General features: G+C 30.1%; 4 protein-coding genes across 4 annotated transcripts; 2 read left to right on the forward strand and 2 right to left on the reverse strand.

Moving 5' to 3' along the window:
• Positions 1-2,447: 2,447 nt before the first annotated feature.
• On the reverse strand, positions 2,448-3,409 carry LOC137827561 (albumin-2-like). The gene has a single exon (XM_090304294.1). The coding sequence runs from the start codon at positions 3,330-3,332 to the stop codon at positions 2,652-2,654; it is 681 nt and encodes a 226-aa protein (XP_090160420.1). The 5' UTR covers positions 3,333-3,409; the 3' UTR covers positions 2,448-2,651.
• Positions 3,410-7,887: 4,478 nt separating this feature from the next.
• LOC137827562 (large ribosomal subunit protein eL14) lies at positions 7,888-9,801 on the forward strand. The gene is made up of 5 exons (XM_068633747.2): positions 7,888-8,061; positions 8,184-8,285; positions 9,124-9,253; positions 9,336-9,448; positions 9,619-9,801. Exons 1-5 carry the CDS (start codon positions 8,059-8,061, stop codon positions 9,667-9,669), a joined length of 399 nt encoding a protein of 132 aa, XP_068489848.1. The 5' UTR covers positions 7,888-8,058; the 3' UTR covers positions 9,670-9,801.
• Positions 9,802-12,658: 2,857 nt separating this feature from the next.
• On the forward strand, positions 12,659-14,661 carry LOC137828428 (putative protein phosphatase 2C-like protein 44). The gene is made up of 5 exons (XM_068635006.2): positions 12,659-12,763; positions 13,024-13,299; positions 13,636-13,897; positions 14,066-14,199; positions 14,284-14,661. Exons 1-5 carry the CDS (start codon positions 12,731-12,733, stop codon positions 14,419-14,421), a joined length of 843 nt encoding a protein of 280 aa, XP_068491107.2. The 5' UTR covers positions 12,659-12,730; the 3' UTR covers positions 14,422-14,661.
• Positions 14,662-15,804: 1,143 nt separating this feature from the next.
• Positions 15,805-16,780, reverse strand: LOC137827563 (albumin-2). The gene has a single exon (XM_068633748.2). The coding sequence runs from the start codon at positions 16,732-16,734 to the stop codon at positions 16,054-16,056; it is 681 nt and encodes a 226-aa protein (XP_068489849.2). The 5' UTR covers positions 16,735-16,780; the 3' UTR covers positions 15,805-16,053.
• Between the last annotated feature and the right edge of the window lie 185 nt (positions 16,781-16,965).

Here is a 16,965-nt window from a genome sequence, read left to right on the forward strand (position 1 = left end):
TATATGATGTTCATACAAACCATATCAATGTAACAACTGTACCAAAATTGATTGCAGGTCCCAAACAAATACAACACGTGAAAAAATACCACTAGCAGTGTGGATTCTTTAGCAGATATATACGTATATATATACACTGCAATAATTTTCTTAAAAATACATCGTTAAGATAAAATTCTGTTTTCAATTTTTTATTAATATAAAGTATACACACAAAATAAAATAATAAATACCATTATAAAATATAAAAAAATATTGAAAGATAAAAGTTAGAAATGTCTGAATTCGAAAATGGAAAGAAATAGAAAACAGAAAACGTATTGAATTTGATAGCTTATCCGAGGACCACACGTTACATGATTATCTTTTTGTAATTTCTATAATTTCATTTTATCTTTTTAACGTATTTCACAATTTGTTTAATAATTATAATAAATAATTATAAAATTGAAAGAATTAATGTTATGGCAACATCATATATTTATCAAAATTAATGTTTAAGTTAATGGAAATTCATATGCTGTGATGTGTTGTAACGACTTTATAATATGTGAAGTAGAATGTTTGGGACCAGTCCTCTATCTGGTTTGTATGAAAAAAGAGAGTAAAATAACCCAATTTTGCATGCATTTTATTCGATCATAATCCTACTTAAATATCTTATCTTTCATCATAAATAATCCTACATAATTATATTCAACTCTTATTTTTCAATATTTCTTACATTAAGTAAGACAATTTAAACTATAAATTCTAGAGTTGATAATTAAACTTTTGATAATTAATTATATATCAATTTTAAAATATTTACCAAACAAATTGAATTGTATATCTTGTCCTATATAAAATTTAGAGGTTTCTCAATTGTATTTTTCCTTTAATTGTAGTTTGGACACTATATCAGCTGCTTATTAACACTAGCTCCAACTTTTGATCACCAAATCCGAATCATAACGCGGAGCTGAGTGGCATGGAATACGAATTGCAATAAAGAACTACCACCATGTTGGAAATCTCACATCGACTAGAGATAAAGACATTTCATAATATATAAATGGGTGCAAATCTCACTCCTTCATTGAGCCGGTTTTATGAGGTTGAGTTAGGCTTAAAACCCACTTCTTAACATGGTATCAGAGCCATTTCGAACCTATCCTATCCTAACGAGTATTTGTTGGGTTTATCTGTCCACCCGCTATCGGGCCGTTACCAGACCACCCATAACATATATCTCCACGCACAAGTTGGTAGCCTCGGCGTGAGGGGTGGGTTGGAAATCCCATATCGACTAGATATAAAGACATTTCATAATATATAAATGGATGCAAACCTCACTCCCATGAACCGGTTTTATGGAGTTGAGTTAGGCTTAAAGCCCACTTCTTAACACACCAAACCAGAATAGTTGCACCATAAACTGACATTGACTGACAACACCCCTTTGCACCATCCAGAACAGCATAGGATACTTGAAAGGAGCACTAAACCAGACCATAAACAACACCCCTTTACACATACCTTCTTTTTATGCATAAAATGGGATTCAAATGCCATTCCGAATAAGAAAAAGTGAAAGAAACCTTTATTTCAACCATAACGAGGATCTCAGCTGTGCCATTTGGAATATTTCTTCTGCATCAGATACTTCTTAGCCACCCATACACCTTTCCACACTATATTCTCTGCTTAGTGCTCAAGTGAATAAGGCAGATACTATGAGTGGAAATTTCAAGTTTGTTCATGTTGTGGTAAATCAATTGCTAGAATATAATTATTTCTTTTAATTTTTTTGTTGCTTGAATAACTTAAGCCTCATTTCTTTTCTTCTCAGGAATCTGAAATTAAAGAAATAGAAGAGAAGCAGGTATAGTCAATTTGATTTAGGTCACTACTGCATAATTTGATTTTTTGTGTTATTATGCTTTATCTGTGATTTACTAGCAGATATATGTGTGTATATATAGAAACTGCAATAAATTTCTTAGAAATACAAGTTAAGATAAAATTATGTTTTCAACTTTCTCTGTTTTTAATAGTTATTAAATTTAGTATTAGCGTAATCAATGCTAAACTTAACTTTTTTTAATATTTGTATTTAATTTAAATCAGTATCGGTTAACGTTAATATTATTTATTGTTAATATTTATTTAAATTAACATAATCTAACTGAAGTTACTCTAACATTTTAATATTTATATAAAAATTTGAATCGACTGATACGATGTGTGATTTTATGCAGGTTTTGTACTGTTGTCTTGTGAGTATCGTTTCTGTGCTGGTATGGTTGAGAAGGGATTGCTTCTTTTTGCAGGTTCTACAAGTGGAGAAAGTAAGAGAGAAATAATGAGGCAAGAAAGCAAAGCACATCAATGAACAAGATTGGAACATATGAATCAATGATGACAAGAAGTGCTTAGCAGATTAGTTTAAAATACACACATATGTGTTAAACCAAACCACACAACCACACACTTTTTATTTATAATATGAAAATAGGAAAGACAAACATGCAGAGTTGCTACATTAGGAAAAGGAAAGAGGCTTTCAATCCTAATGTTACATTAAAGAGACAGAAACAAACGTTTGCAATGACAGCCTTATTTCTAGCATATTATCAGATCATGCTTTTTGATGGAGAGTGAAGCCTTCTTTAGCTGATAGGCAAAATGCCTCTAAGACATGTCCAACCATCAAGGATAGGCCTCACTTCACCCACAATACGGTCACCACTTGTACCTGGAGTGAATTTGATACGAACATATTTCTCTCCTTTGAAAAGGTAAGCTTCAGACTCCTTATGGGAACAAAAACACGCATCAATTCCACTTTCAAAGATCGTACCTCTCAGAATAGTAAACCCATCAGCGATGTTACGAATGCTGCCAATAAGCTGCTTGGAATCATAGTCTATGCGAGTATACTTATTGCCCTTGAATAAGTAAACCTCTTTCCCTTTGGTTGATCTGAATGCAGAGTCTATGCCATTCTCAAACACTGTGTTTTTGAGGACGGGAAACATTTCAGCAATTGTGGTAGGACCTGAGAGAATCTTGTCATTTGTTGTGCCTGGAGCATAGTCTATGTAGACACAGTATTTGGTTGAGAACACATATGCTTTACTCTCTTCGGTGTCAAAGGAACAGTCTATTCCAGGTTCTGCAAAGAACGATGCAGTAAGTGATGGAAAACCACTACTAATCAAACGCAGATTAGTCAAAATCTTATCATCTGATTTTCCTGGAGTGTAATATAGCCGCACATACTTATCCTTCATGAAGAAATAGACTTCATATTCTCTTGATGAACGAAATGCAGCATTGATGTAAGCCATCTTTCTTAACACAAGAGAGAGATATATGATTTGATTTGAGGATGCTTACATTCCTCCCAGAGGCACCTATTTATACTGTTATGGAGTTGGAACTTCTTTACTATTGGTAATGGAAAGGAAATCATAAAGATTCTATGACAACATAAAAAAATATAAAAAAAAGAATTCGCATTATTGGTGCAGCATGTCCTCTGTTTTTTTATTCTCTTATTTATGCATGTGCTGTTTGCCATTAAACATAAACAAATGTTACTATCATAGAATATTTACACTGTTACCTCAGTTTCAATACATAGATTACTGTGTTATTTAAACCATGTGCTGTTTGTATAAACTCGATAAGTTTAGCACTATCATAGGATATTTTGATTTGCAATATATAAATATATATGTTAATTTAAAAGATGAGTGTTTAACAGACAATTTAAAATTACTTTAAATGGTTATAAAATTATAAAAGAGACTGGTATACGTAAACTCAATAAACAATTCAATTATGTGTTCCATTCCATATGATATCTTAATTAATTAATGATGTGTAATCAATTATATTCATGAGAATAATATTCTAATATGTGTTTTTAGGAGGCAATAGTACATATTTTCACGTGGATCAGATAATTTTGTTTAATTGGTCGTGGATCTCAAAACCTGAGGAAAGAACACAAACCACAAGGTGGCCTATTACTTTAAAATTATTTGTATGAATAATACTTCATAATTGACACGAGTATTAAACAAAATTATTAAATAAAAAACAATTTTAAAGATTAAAATAATTAATTAATTGATTAAATTAGAAACTATTTTATAAATTAAAAACGTTAATATTTAAAATAATTTTTATTATCAATAAAAAAATATAATTTAAAAAAAAACTGATATCTAATTATTAATTATTAAAATTTTAACATATTTTAAATTAATTATTTTTAGTGTTTTAAAAATTAATTTATAATTTAAATTATTTCTTAGTAAATAAAATCTTGATAACTAATTTAAATACTAATTTATAAAATTTTATTAATAAAAAACACTTTATATATTAATAACTTTTTATTTCTAAAATAATATATAATTTAAAGTTAATACAATTTTTATTCTTAAATTTAATTAATATTTAATAATCTTTTAGTGTGATATGCAGGCATAAGTCCATTTTATATATATTTTTATCCTATATTATATTTGCATAACATAAATGTCATCAAAGTATAACATTTATAATACTAATTAATACTCTCGTAGTCAAAAACAGCCTCGTAAAAAAGAGAAAGAAAAAAAATTCTCTGTTTAAAAATAAATATAATAGTTACAAATGATATTGTTTAATTGTTTCCTATATCTAAGAACATAATTTTTGTTTCCAATTTTAGTAATTATTTTACTAAAATTATCATAGTAAAAAATATCAATTAGAATTAGCTTCTAAATAATAGCATAAAAAATGTAACATTATTAAAACCCACTAAGTAAACTTTAACACGATCTAAACTTTTTTTTTGTGTAAAAATGTAAAATTATTTTTAAATATATTGTTTTGTGTTAAAAATGTAAAATTATTTTTAAATATAATTTTATATTATGTAAAGTGTGTGTATTGGTTAAGTTGATGCTTAATATGATAATATAGTCAACCTAACTAATTATGAGTTGAGGTTAATTTTTTTAAGTTTGTAAAAATATTTTTGTTAATGTCAAATTAGTAATAAATAAATTAACATTCACTCAAATAAATATTAAAAAACAAATTAATATTAAAAATGTATTTAATTTAATATCGGTTTAATTAACATTAAATTAAATAACTTTTATAAAGTAAAAAAATATATGGACGTAAACTTAGGTAACATTAAATTATTTTAATTAAAAATTAATTTAAAACTTAATGCTAGAGTTTACTTAACTAACACTAATTAGAATTGTAAAAATTGACTAGTATTCATACTTTTAGAGCCTGTTACATATATAATATAAATTTATCACTATTAATTAATTAGTCTTAACTTTTACTTGTTAGAATCGATTTTTAGTGAGTTAAATTTATATTTTCTTATAGTGAGTTGAGTTATATAAAAAAATATTGAAATCAACTTCTTCAATTAAATATATTTTGGAGTTTAGGGTTTAAGCAAATGAAAAGTTAGGTCTATTTCCTTCCAAATAAGATTACGAAAGGGTTAAGTCTTATTTGATTAGTACTCGTCATTTTTCCAATAAACACCCTAGTTAGTGCAAACTAATCTAAGTATCAATTTCTATTCTAAATATTTTTTTAAAATCCATATAAATTCAATTTAAACCTAATAAAATAGATTGAATCTAAAATTCATATTCATTTTAGCTAAAGCAAATTTATGTAGATTTTTTCCAATTCATTTAAAATAGACTAAATTTAGATTAAATCCATTTTTATTAATTGAATTAAATCCATTTTTTCAATTAGACTTGACGCAACTCAGCCTTGGTAGACTTGACTCGACCTACCTCAGGTTGATTCAGTTCGACATGACCTAGCCCAACTCAACTCTTCCTGGTCCCATATCGACTTGGCTCAGCCTAGTCCAAGCTGACTAAGCTCGAATCGGGCCCAAGCCGACTCGGTTCGACCTAGACCTGACTTGACTTGGCTCGACTTGGGCCATACGTGTTGACTTGGACTCAGATTGACTCGACTCGACCTTAACTCTGATCGACTTGGCTTTTCCTAAACCTGGGCCAACTCAGCTCGACCTGGATCCGGGCTGACTTGGCTCAACCTGGCCTCGGGCCGACTTGGCATGACATGGAACATGTTCGACTAGGCTCGAACTAGGCCCAGACTGACTTGGAACTAGGCTGATTTAGCTAGACTTGGGCTCGGCTAGACTCGACTTGACATGGGACCATACAGACTTGGCTTGAGTTGGGCCTGGACAAACTTGGCTCAACTTGGACTTGGGCCGACTTGGCTCGGCATGGACTCAAGCCGACTCATCTTTAAATGAGTTCGAGTTGACTCGGCTTGACCTAGTACCAAGACGACTTGGCTTGACTTGAGCCCAGACTAACTCTGCTCTACATGAGCCCATGCCGACTTAGCTCAACTTGGTACTAGGTTGATTCAAGTTGACTTGGGCCTAAACCAACTCGGTTGGACTTGGACCTGGGCCAAATCAACTGCACTGGGCCGGACAGGCTTTACCTCAGCACGCACTAACTCTATTCCACCTGGGTGGCTCGACCTAGGCATGAGCCCACCCATCTCTACCTGGGTTTGGGTTGACTTAGCTCAACTTGGGTCCATGCCTAACTCTTAGCTCATGAGCCCACCCATCTCTACCTGGGTTTGGGTTGACTTAGCTCAACTTGGGTCCATGCCAACTTAGCTCGACATGGGTCCGGATTGACTCGACTCGATCCAGACTGAGGTTGAGTCAGCTCGACTCGGGCCCGGGTCGACTCGGCTAGACCTAGTCCCGTGTCATGTTGGCTCGACTTGGGCTGGATCGATTTGACTCGATCTAGGCCCAAGTCGACTTGACTAGACTTGGGCTCGAACCGACTTAACTCGACTTAACATTCAAAACTGTTTCTGATAAAAAAGAAAATCAATCTATTCACACTCCTGTCAGTTAAGTGACCACAAATAAAATAAAATTTAACGTAACAATCCCTCTATGCAGTAAAATAAAATTAACGTATCTCGCTTTTTTGTTAGGTGAGAACAAATAAAATAAAATTTTAAAACTGTTTTATTAATTTTTAAAATTATAAAATATCCAAATAACCAAAATAAATTAATAAAACAAAATTTTATGCAAGGATAAAATAGGAAAACAATTTAGAGCAATTAAAATGAGAAATCTTCTTTATATAGGTAAACTGCTTTATTAATTTCTAAAATTATAAAATATACAAATAATCAAAATAAATTAATAAAACAAAATATTAAAAAAAGGATAAAATATAAAAATAATTTAGAGCCATTGAAGAATCCCTTTATAGATTTTTATATATAGGTATAGATATACATTTAACAATAAATTTCGAGATTTAATATGGTTATTAGAAAAAATCCAAGTTTATTTTTTTTATATTGAAGTTTTATTACAAGTATCCACAATTATGAAAACAAAGCTTAAAGTCTAATTTCGTAGTTAAGAAAAGCTGAAATCTCTTTTTTACATATATTTTACATAAAAGATTTTAATTAATCTTACAATTATAATTAATATGCTATAAAATATTTTCAAAAACTATAAAGTTTACATGCATACATAACTTTCTTAAAATTCAAATAAAATATAAATATTTAATTTAAATAAATTCTTGCACGAATTTAAATCTAGTAAACTGTGAACATATATTTTTACTAATTCGATTTTTAAAATATGGAATTATAAAACCTAGTAAATTATGGGCCTTAAAATTTTAAAAAGCCTTACGGGCCTCCACCATAGCCAATTTTTGTTTTTTTCTAAATTACGACACAAAAAAGTTTGGGGTTTTGGCCCATTCATCACATGTTCCTTTCTTTATAATTGCATAACATAACATTAGAGCTGCAGGAATAAAAAACGTAGGGTGCAGGAAGAAATTGACTCTTTAACAACACAAACTGTATGTGGTTTTGGCCCATTTATCATGTTCCTTTCTTTATAATTGCAATTTCAACAAAACCCTAACTTCAAACAACTTTCACTCCTCCTTTCATCACTTCGGCAGTCACAGAACCCTCCCGAAAATGGTGAGTTTTCATTGACCAACCCTTTTACATTTTCTATCTACCTGTGTTTCTGCATCTGGGTTTTCTGGTTTTAATGAAAAAACTGTTTCTTTGTGTGTTTTTTTATCTGATCTGTGTTGCAGCCTTTCAAGAGGTACGTTGAGATTGGAAGGGTGGCTCAGGTCAACTACGGCAAAGAGTATGGGAGGCTAGTAGTCATTGTCGATGTTATTGACCAGAACAGAGTATGTTCTTTTGTTTTTCCTTCTTTGATTTGTTGCATTTTCGTTGGATTGGATTTTTGTAGTGCGTGCCCTATTCTTTGTCTTGGTTTCTTGTGAGGTTTGGGAGTAGAAAAAGCCTAATTTATGATCTTAGTGTTGATAAATTTCTACATGAATTTCTTTGCCGCATAATTTGTTCTGAACAGTGGTTTTAGGTTTTAGATTTTTGATTTTGTTGAGGATGTTGGTTTTGCTTAGTTTTATGTTAATTGAATCTCAAGGTTTTCTCTATTTGTGCATTAGAACAATCTGATAATGCCAAATTCCATTGAAGGGGTTAGAGTCGTTTACCATGTTTGTTTAATGATGGTTTGTTTTATTTTTTTTCTGTTTTGTGAAGCCTCTATTTTTTTTCCTCATTGTATTTAAACAGAGTCATATCCCTTTAGGCTTTGTTGTATATTTGTATTTTTTCAGCATGAACTAAATTTGGCTCTTTTTATCGATTTGGTTTGTGGGAGTATATAATATCAAGTTCGTGTTAAGAGGAGTTAAACTGTCAATCCCACTGAAAACTTCAATTAGCGGATTTTGTTTTTCCTATTTGGCGAAGTCATTGGCTTATTTAGATGCATTTTAATTGAATCATATATGCTTTGTTTGTATACTTGTGTTTTAGCTCGGTCAACAAAATGAAAAATTATGCTATTTTTTTTGGGGTTTTGTTATTAACTTGGCATGCAATAGAATGAAATTGCATTAAGATTTAGAGGTGTACAATTTTTTTAAGTTGAATGTGCTTTTGGATATTTGACTTTGAGATCATTTAGCATAATTTTCTACCACCATTTGTTGATAGGCTCTTGTGGATGCTCCCGACATGGTGAGGTCCCAAGTGAACTTCAAGAGGCTGTCACTCACTGACATCAAGATTGATATCAAGAGGATTCCAAAGAAGAAGGATCTCATCCAAGCCATGGATGCTGCTGGTTGGTACACGTTTTTTAGAATAAATTGTTATTTAATTTGAAGCATTCCTTTTGTTGATGGGTGTTTTTCCTTGCTGAACAGATGTTAAGAACAGGTGGGAGAAGAGTTCATGGGGAAGGAAACTGATTGTGCAGAAGAGAAGAGCATCTCTCAATGACTTTGACAGGTTCAAGATTATGTTGGCAAAGATCAAGGTTGGTTTCATTCTACATGACTATTCTCACTGTTTCGATTTTGGTATTGCTCTTCTAATAGTTTGTGAATTGGCTTTTATGCATAGCAAAATCCAAGTGTCTGTATTAGTGTGTTGTCATATCATTTTGGCTTTGAAGTTAATTTACAATTTTTGTTTCAATTTGTGCAGAGGGCATCAGTTGTTAGGCAAGAGCTTGCTAAGCTGAAAAAGAGTGCTTAGGCATAATTCCATGTGCAATTTCCTAATTTTGTTATGAATTTCTTTCAATTTAGTTTACTTTGGTTACATGGGTTTTATTATGTATCATTGACAGATTTTCTAGAAATTTTTATTTTGAGATCCTTTGTGTTACTAGTGGATTGATGCCTGTTTTCGCAATCTCATTCTTATAATATGGGGTGCCTATTTTTGCACTTGTTTGATTATTGGTTTTTGACATTATTAAAAATACCTTTTGCTACAATGCAAATGTTATCAGAAACTGTTTTTTAATTTTCTCATTGGGATTTGATCATTTTTTTCTCTTGTTTTTTGTTTTAAATTTTAATATTTCTGTTCCTTGGTAATTTGTTGTTCACAGTTGTGGTGTAAATGATTCAAAATTATGTTTTTTACCAAAATTGTATCAATTTTTTTATCAAATAGAGTAACATTTGCAAAAGAGTTTAGATTTGTTTTTGATTTCAAAATTGTTTCTCCTTAATTTAAACTAGTGTGTGAAGTTTACTTTTTAAGAATAGTCCTTTGTTAAATGGGTGGACAAGAAATTTTGATCCTACAGATTCTTAAAGGTGTGAGAAAGAGGAAAATTTCAATTTCAATTTGGAGGGTGGAAATGTTTTGGGACTTCATTTACGTTTCTTAAATGAATTAGTGTATTTTTGAACAATTATAAAATTAAACGTTTATGATGCTATTTATTACATTTTAATTCACATTATGTCAAAATTTAATATTTATATAATTATAATTTTAAAGATAATATTTTTGTGATATGTTTTTTTCGAAATTTATTTATTTATTTAATTGAAAATTTTCTATATATAGTAAAAATTAGGAACCTTCTCAACATTTACTTTTTTTGAATTGAAAAATCCTAATTTGATTATTCATATATACGAAAATATTAACCGAGTACAACTATATCTATTAAATAGGCAGAGCAACGAGTACAAGTGTTAAATAAGCTATAATTTATTATGGTCCAACATAGATATAATGATTCGGCTTTTTAATCCGAAAAAAATATAATTATATGATTTTTTATTTTTTGAAATAATAATATCAAGTAAAGACTTAATGATTTTTGGGAATGATATATTTTATAAGCTTAATTTCATTATTTAATTTATTCTTTAACAATAATACATTTAAATACTAATTGTCAATTTATATGATAAATTAATAATTGTTTGAAAAAAGTAAGTAATAATTGTTATTAATGAAAATTGTTAGTAATAAATTAATGATTTTAAATTGTTATTTTTTTTATCACTAGACGACTCAGCTAGATAATATTAGTAATAAACCTATATAATGTTGTGTTATTTTTTAATACTCAACTACTCAATTTTTTTTTTCCAAAATATATTACATCCAATAAAATTATTATTTAAATGAAAAAATAATTAATCATTATATTTAATTAAATTGAATATTATTTTATATAAAAAAAACTACTATTTAAAGTTACTATTAATAATAACTTACAAAATAATTTATAAACATTAACATTTTAGTTACGAAACTACTTTAAAACTAATAATTTAATTTAAAATATAAAGTAATTAGTAATTAAAATATTGATAACTAATATTAAATATCAATTTAAAAATAATTATATAAATTTTTATTAACAATAAAATTTATTTTAAATATTTAATAATCTTTTAATTTATAAAATAGTATCTAATAACACTGATTATATTCTTTAAGTGGAAGAATATTTGAAAAAAAAATATGGTGCTAAACAAAATTGAATATGCAAGTTTCACTAAATGAAATTATGTGGGGATGAACTAAATAATTAACTCGAAAAAACAAATAATTGAAATGGTTGCCCCTATAATCATGATTGAAAAAGGACACGTAAATGGCATTAAAGTATGCAATAGGTAGATTTTAAAGCATATTGATGTCAGTTTCTGAAAAAATAACACCCCAATTCCACACCACTGTTTCTTACTTGTTTCATAAATACTATTTTTTTATATTTTATCCTTTCATTTTTTTCTTTTTTCTTTAGGGTTCTAAGCTCTGTTAACTTCATAACTTTGGCAAGAATCATGGCATGAGGCATGCAACAACAAAAAAATTAAATTAAGTGTCATACGTCTCTCTCTCAACTCAATTTTATAAGTAATATAATGCATAAATTTGGTGGATAATTTTAATTAATTCAACCAATTGTTTTTTTAGAGTTTTGTTTAGGATACTGCTTAAAAGGTTTAAAAAAAATAGAAATCATAAAGAATTTTTTTCGCCTATACTAAGAAAATGATTAACATTTTTGCTTTTAAGTTATATTTGAATTTAAAAAAATCAAGACAGATAAACTACATCTTGTCTTTGTCTTGAGGATAACTAAGAAAACAAAATTATTTAAACTAGAATCTAAATTTTACTTAATTTTATTTAACGAACTTATAAGATAAAATTTGTACTATTTATATATTATGAAATAATTCAATTTTTAGTTAATAAAAAATCTTTAATACATTTTTTCACTTTATATGTTAATAAGTTAAAACTATTAACTGAAACTATATATTATTGAATAGAACTATATATTAATGAATCATCCGATAGTAATTCAATATATAGAAGGTAACAATAAAATTAACAAACTTTTTTTTTTTCAGATGAGATATATAAAATTAATAATAAGTTTAATTTAACTTTCATCTCAAATGTATAGCTGAGGTTAAAACCAAGTTTTTAATCTTAAAATAACTTATACTAAAAAATTCTTAAAACAACTGAATCTTTAATTTTACTAATAAAGACATTTCATACATACTGTATTCTCTTTAACTAAAACAACTTAATCTAATATTAATATTTGTAGTTGTTGTTTTTAGTGTAATTGAATTCCTTGTTTTTTGTGCAGGACGGTTACTGCATATTCAAAACTTTCTCCTAACAGATAATAAAAACCAATCAATTTTTTGAATAGAGCAGCTACTACTACCTCACACAACACCTCTATTCAATATGCAACCACCCAGCCAAAAGAATAAATTGCCTCACATCTTTTTTTCATCTCAAAACATTAACAAATATGGGATTAAGAGAGTTTCATATCACCCTTAAGGTATGTCCATTCTTCACTGTTCTATTGAGGTTATTTGAAGTTCATCACAAATAATCATTACCCTTTACACATTTTCTTGTAGCCAAGAACAAACCTTTAGATATAGTTATATATATTTAATGAATCTTTCATACTGCAAATTAGTGAGATGAAGCTCTAATCTTGATTGAAGAAACAAAACCAAAAGTAGCTGAGTTTTGTTCTTTTGGTAAATGCTTGTTCATATGAATGAATGGTAATCTTTCCATTGACTTGAGCAGGCATTCCGGGTGAAACGTTTTTTCTTTGGAAGAAGGAGAAATAAATGGAGTGCAAACAAGCCTTCATGGATGATTCCAATATCACATGGCCATCATGTGGTGGAGCATCATGTGATCAAAGGTGGTTCTGATGACTCAGAGTTTGATTCAGTTGTGATACAGAGGGAGCAGATGGATCACACAGAACTGTGGTATTTTGGAATTTTTGATGCTGTAGTTGGAGATGGGGTTACCAAGTATGTGCAATCCCATTTCTTTGGCAAGAAGCTCAAAGAGGTGAGAAATCAATATAAGTAATAATGCTCATGAATGGTTATTAGTGGCATATATTCTCATTTATCAAATTTAGACATTCATTATGAAAGAGAGGTAGAGAACAAAGCTTAAAATTTCAATTTCCATTGGAGATGGTCATAAACATCTAGGCTTCATACATTTTATTACTCAATTATCATTATATTATACATTTCCAGTAAAATGTGTGGAAAAAAGCTGATAGCTATATATGCAATTAAGCCAAATATCCACAATACTTCACCTAAGGATTATTCTAAGATGATCATCTATATTTCTGGCCTCTGGTGTGTTTGTGATGTTTCAACTACATGTTAGTGTCATATGAGGAGAAAGAGCAAAGAAACACTGAAGAGAGCTTACCTCGGTGTGAGAACAAAGATCAGAGAGGCACTGAAGCCAGAGGAGGAGATATGCAGAATAGGTTCAACATCAGTGATGGTGATAAATGGAGAAAAGCTTGTGATAGCCAACATGGGAGATTACAGAACTGTTTTGTGCAGAGATGGTGTTGCTTATCAGACAACTGGCAGATACAATCAATCAGCCAAGAGAAACTGGTACAACAAACTCTTCTCAGGTATCAATCACTCACATTTTTTTTTCATTATCATTTGAAGATCCAATCCTAGACATTTCATTATATATAACTGGTTTTATGGGATTGAGTTACACTTAAAATTCACGTCATAATTTATTTGTTTTTGTTCACATATCTCATAATGAATGCTATGCATGTGCACAAAAGCACGCATGATTGCTTGTGAATCAGGCAACACAACAGGCACAAAGCATTCTAAAGGCTCAGAACTTGTGGTGGGAGGTGATAGAATCGACTCTGATACTGAATTTTTGATCCTAGCAAGCAATGGAATATGGGAAGTAAGTCCTAGAAGATTAGGTAACTCATAACAATAGTTGGTCACTAGAAAACAGTGGATCATGAATCTCAATATGTGTTTGCAGGTGATGAAGAACCAAGAGGCTGTGAATCTCATAAGACACATAGAGGATCCACAAGAAGCAGCTGATTGCTTGGCAAAGGAAGCTTTGATTAGGATGAGCAGAAGCAAAATTTCATGCTTAGTCATTCGCTTTGACTGATATGCCACCATAATTGGTTTATCCTAGTTGCAGCACTTGAAGATTGGGATAGAGAGCACTTTATGAGTTCAATACAGGTGTTTGCAGATTCATCATCTCAAAACTCACGAAAAATGGGCCTAGTAATGACCAATGTGGTTGATGAAAAATTAAGTATTTTTTTTCTGTAATTCATAAGTGATTTGCACTAATGTTCACAGATTTTTTCTATAAGCTAATTTGGTTTACATTACTATTTAATTACTACTTTAATGTAATTTTATTTATAATACATATTATTTGACATACACAAAATAAAATGAACCAACTTTATTTTGATACTTCATCCTGAATTATTATAAAAACAGACAAACTTATTATACACCTCCTATATAAAACTGAAACAACAAATAATATGTAACTATAACTATATTATCAAAATGTAAGTATTGAATAAAAATATATTTACTTAATAATTCTTTTGGTATAATCCAATAGAAAATAAATATATGAAATGTCTCATAAAATAATTTTGAGATTATGAGATCCTTTACTGAATAAGATCATCCAAAATTAAAATGTTACAAATTAAAAACAGCGGATCTAGTTCCTGCTAAATTTCCCTATGACTTACCCAGAAACTGAAACTGAAGTTGAGAAAAAAAAACAAGAGTTTAGAATAAGAATGACTTGTTCTTGCATATACGTTTATTTTTTAAACTTCACAAATCAATAGTATTAAGTATTATAGCGAGATTATGGTGAGTGTGATCATGTGTAGTAATGAAAAGTGTAATATGATTGTAGCCCTTTTGTATGCTCATTTTTTGGTGTCTTGTGCATACTTTAGGTAATATATGCATCATTTTCTCTGTATCCACTTTCAAGGCTTCATTCGCTGCTCATCACCAAACAAAGTTTAGTGTTATATCTTTGGTGTCTCTCAGAATTTTTCTCCTTAGATATTTCATTCTTTATCATTTAAGCTTCTGCAGTAGCATGTCCTTTAACATAATCCAGAATAATGATTTATCTGACATTTCAGTTATTGTAAGTGTGCTTCTTAAATATTTCTATTTTGTACTTAATCTGTTTTCATTTTGATTTGATTACTTAATCCTCCAACATGCTAAATAAACATCTATAAGGCCCTTGCTTCCTTCAAATTTCAAGCTCTCCACTTCCTAAAATCTCATTCTTACCTCAAAAGATTCACTATCTCATCTTCTCTTACTCTCTTTTCCTTCTGTCATGCTTTTATGTAGTCATATTCTACTAAAATCTACTTAAATTGTAGTATTTGAAAAAAATAGAGGCCTTTTACTAAAATTAGATTTTGACAACAATTATCTATAAAGTCACAAATTATTTTTTTATGGATTAAACTAAATCTATAATAATCAATTGTATTAAACCAAACCACCCACTTTTATTTATTATTGTGTCAAATTACATGAAGATAGGAAACAAAGACAGGAAAGGAAACACAAACATCAGACTTGTTACATTCGGAGAGGAATGAGGCTTCCAATCCTAATGTTACATTAAAGAGACAGAAGTAAACTTTGGCAATGAAAGCTTTATTTGAAGCATATTACGAGACCATGTTTTGTGATGAGACTAAGGTGGTTGATGATGATGGTGAACCCTTCTTTAGCTGACAGGCAAAATGCCTCTAAGACATGTCCAACCATCAAGGATAGGCCTCACATCACCCAGAAGAACGTCATCATATGCATCTGGGGTGAATTTCATACGCACATACTCATCTCCTTTGAAAAGGTAAGCTTCAGACTCTTCATGGGAAGCAAAACACGCATCAATTCCACTTTCAAAGATCGTACCTTTCAAAACAGGAAACCCATCAGCAATGTTACGAATGGTGCCAACAAGCTGCTTGGAATCATAGTCTATGCGAGCATACTGATTGCCCTTGAATAAGTAAACTTCTTTTCCTTTGGTTGACCTGAATGCAGAGTCTATGCCATTCTCAAACACTGTATTTTTTAGGACGGGAAACATTTGAGCAATTGTGGTAGGACCTGAGAGTATCTTGTCATTTGTAGTACCTGGAGCATAGTCTATGTAGGCACAGTATTTGGTTGAGAACACATATGCTTCGTTGCCTTCAGTGTCGAAGGCACAGTCAATTCCAGGTTCTGCAAAGAACGTTGCTTCAAGTGATGGAAAACCACTACTAATCAAACGTAGATTAGTCAAAATCTTATCATCTGTTGATCCTGGAGTGTAATGCACCCGCACATACTTATCCTTCATGAAGAAATAGACTTCATAGTCTCTTGATGAACGAAATGCAGCATTGATGTAAGCCATCTTTCTTAACACAAGAGAGAGATATGAATTTATTTGAGGATGCTTACTTTCCTTTGAGATGCACCTATTTATAGTGTTATGGAGTGGGAACTTCTTTACTATTGGTATTGTTTCAACGTAAAGCAATTGATGAATACTATCTAACAAGTAAAAACAAACCAGCCTTTAAGTTAAAATGTTTTGATGTTTTAAATTGTTGTTGAGAGTGTGGCACTTGAAGATAAGAGGGAT

This window comes from Phaseolus vulgaris, chromosome 7 (assembly GCF_051622355.1).
Source record: "Phaseolus vulgaris cultivar YP4 chromosome 7, ASM5162235v1, whole genome shotgun sequence".
Classification (NCBI taxonomy): Eukaryota; Viridiplantae; Streptophyta; class Magnoliopsida; order Fabales; family Fabaceae; genus Phaseolus; species Phaseolus vulgaris.

Bases quoted from the DNA above. Each gene is read 5' to 3' on its own strand.
- LOC137827562 (XM_068633747.2), top strand. The intron at 8,286-9,123 runs GTATGTTCTTTT...ATTTGTTGATAG, and splicing joins ATGTTATTGACCAGAACAGA to GCTCTTGTGGATGCTCCCGA. The intron at 9,254-9,335 runs GTTGGTACACGT...CTTGCTGAACAG, and splicing joins CCAAGCCATGGATGCTGCTG to ATGTTAAGAACAGGTGGGAG.
- LOC137827561 (XM_090304294.1), bottom strand. From the start codon at position 3,332: ATGGCTTACATCAATGCTGCATTTCGTTCATCAAGAGAATATGAAGTC.
- LOC137827563 (XM_068633748.2), bottom strand. From the start codon at position 16,734: ATGGCTTACATCAATGCTGCATTTCGTTCATCAAGAGACTATGAAGTC.
- LOC137828428 (XM_068635006.2), top strand. From the start codon at position 12,731: ATGGGATTAAGAGAGTTTCATATCACCCTTAAG. The intron at 12,764-13,023 runs GTATGTCCATTC...TGACTTGAGCAG, and splicing joins AGTTTCATATCACCCTTAAG to GCATTCCGGGTGAAACGTTT. The intron at 13,898-14,065 runs GTATCAATCACT...TGTGCACAAAAG, and splicing joins GTACAACAAACTCTTCTCAG to CACGCATGATTGCTTGTGAA.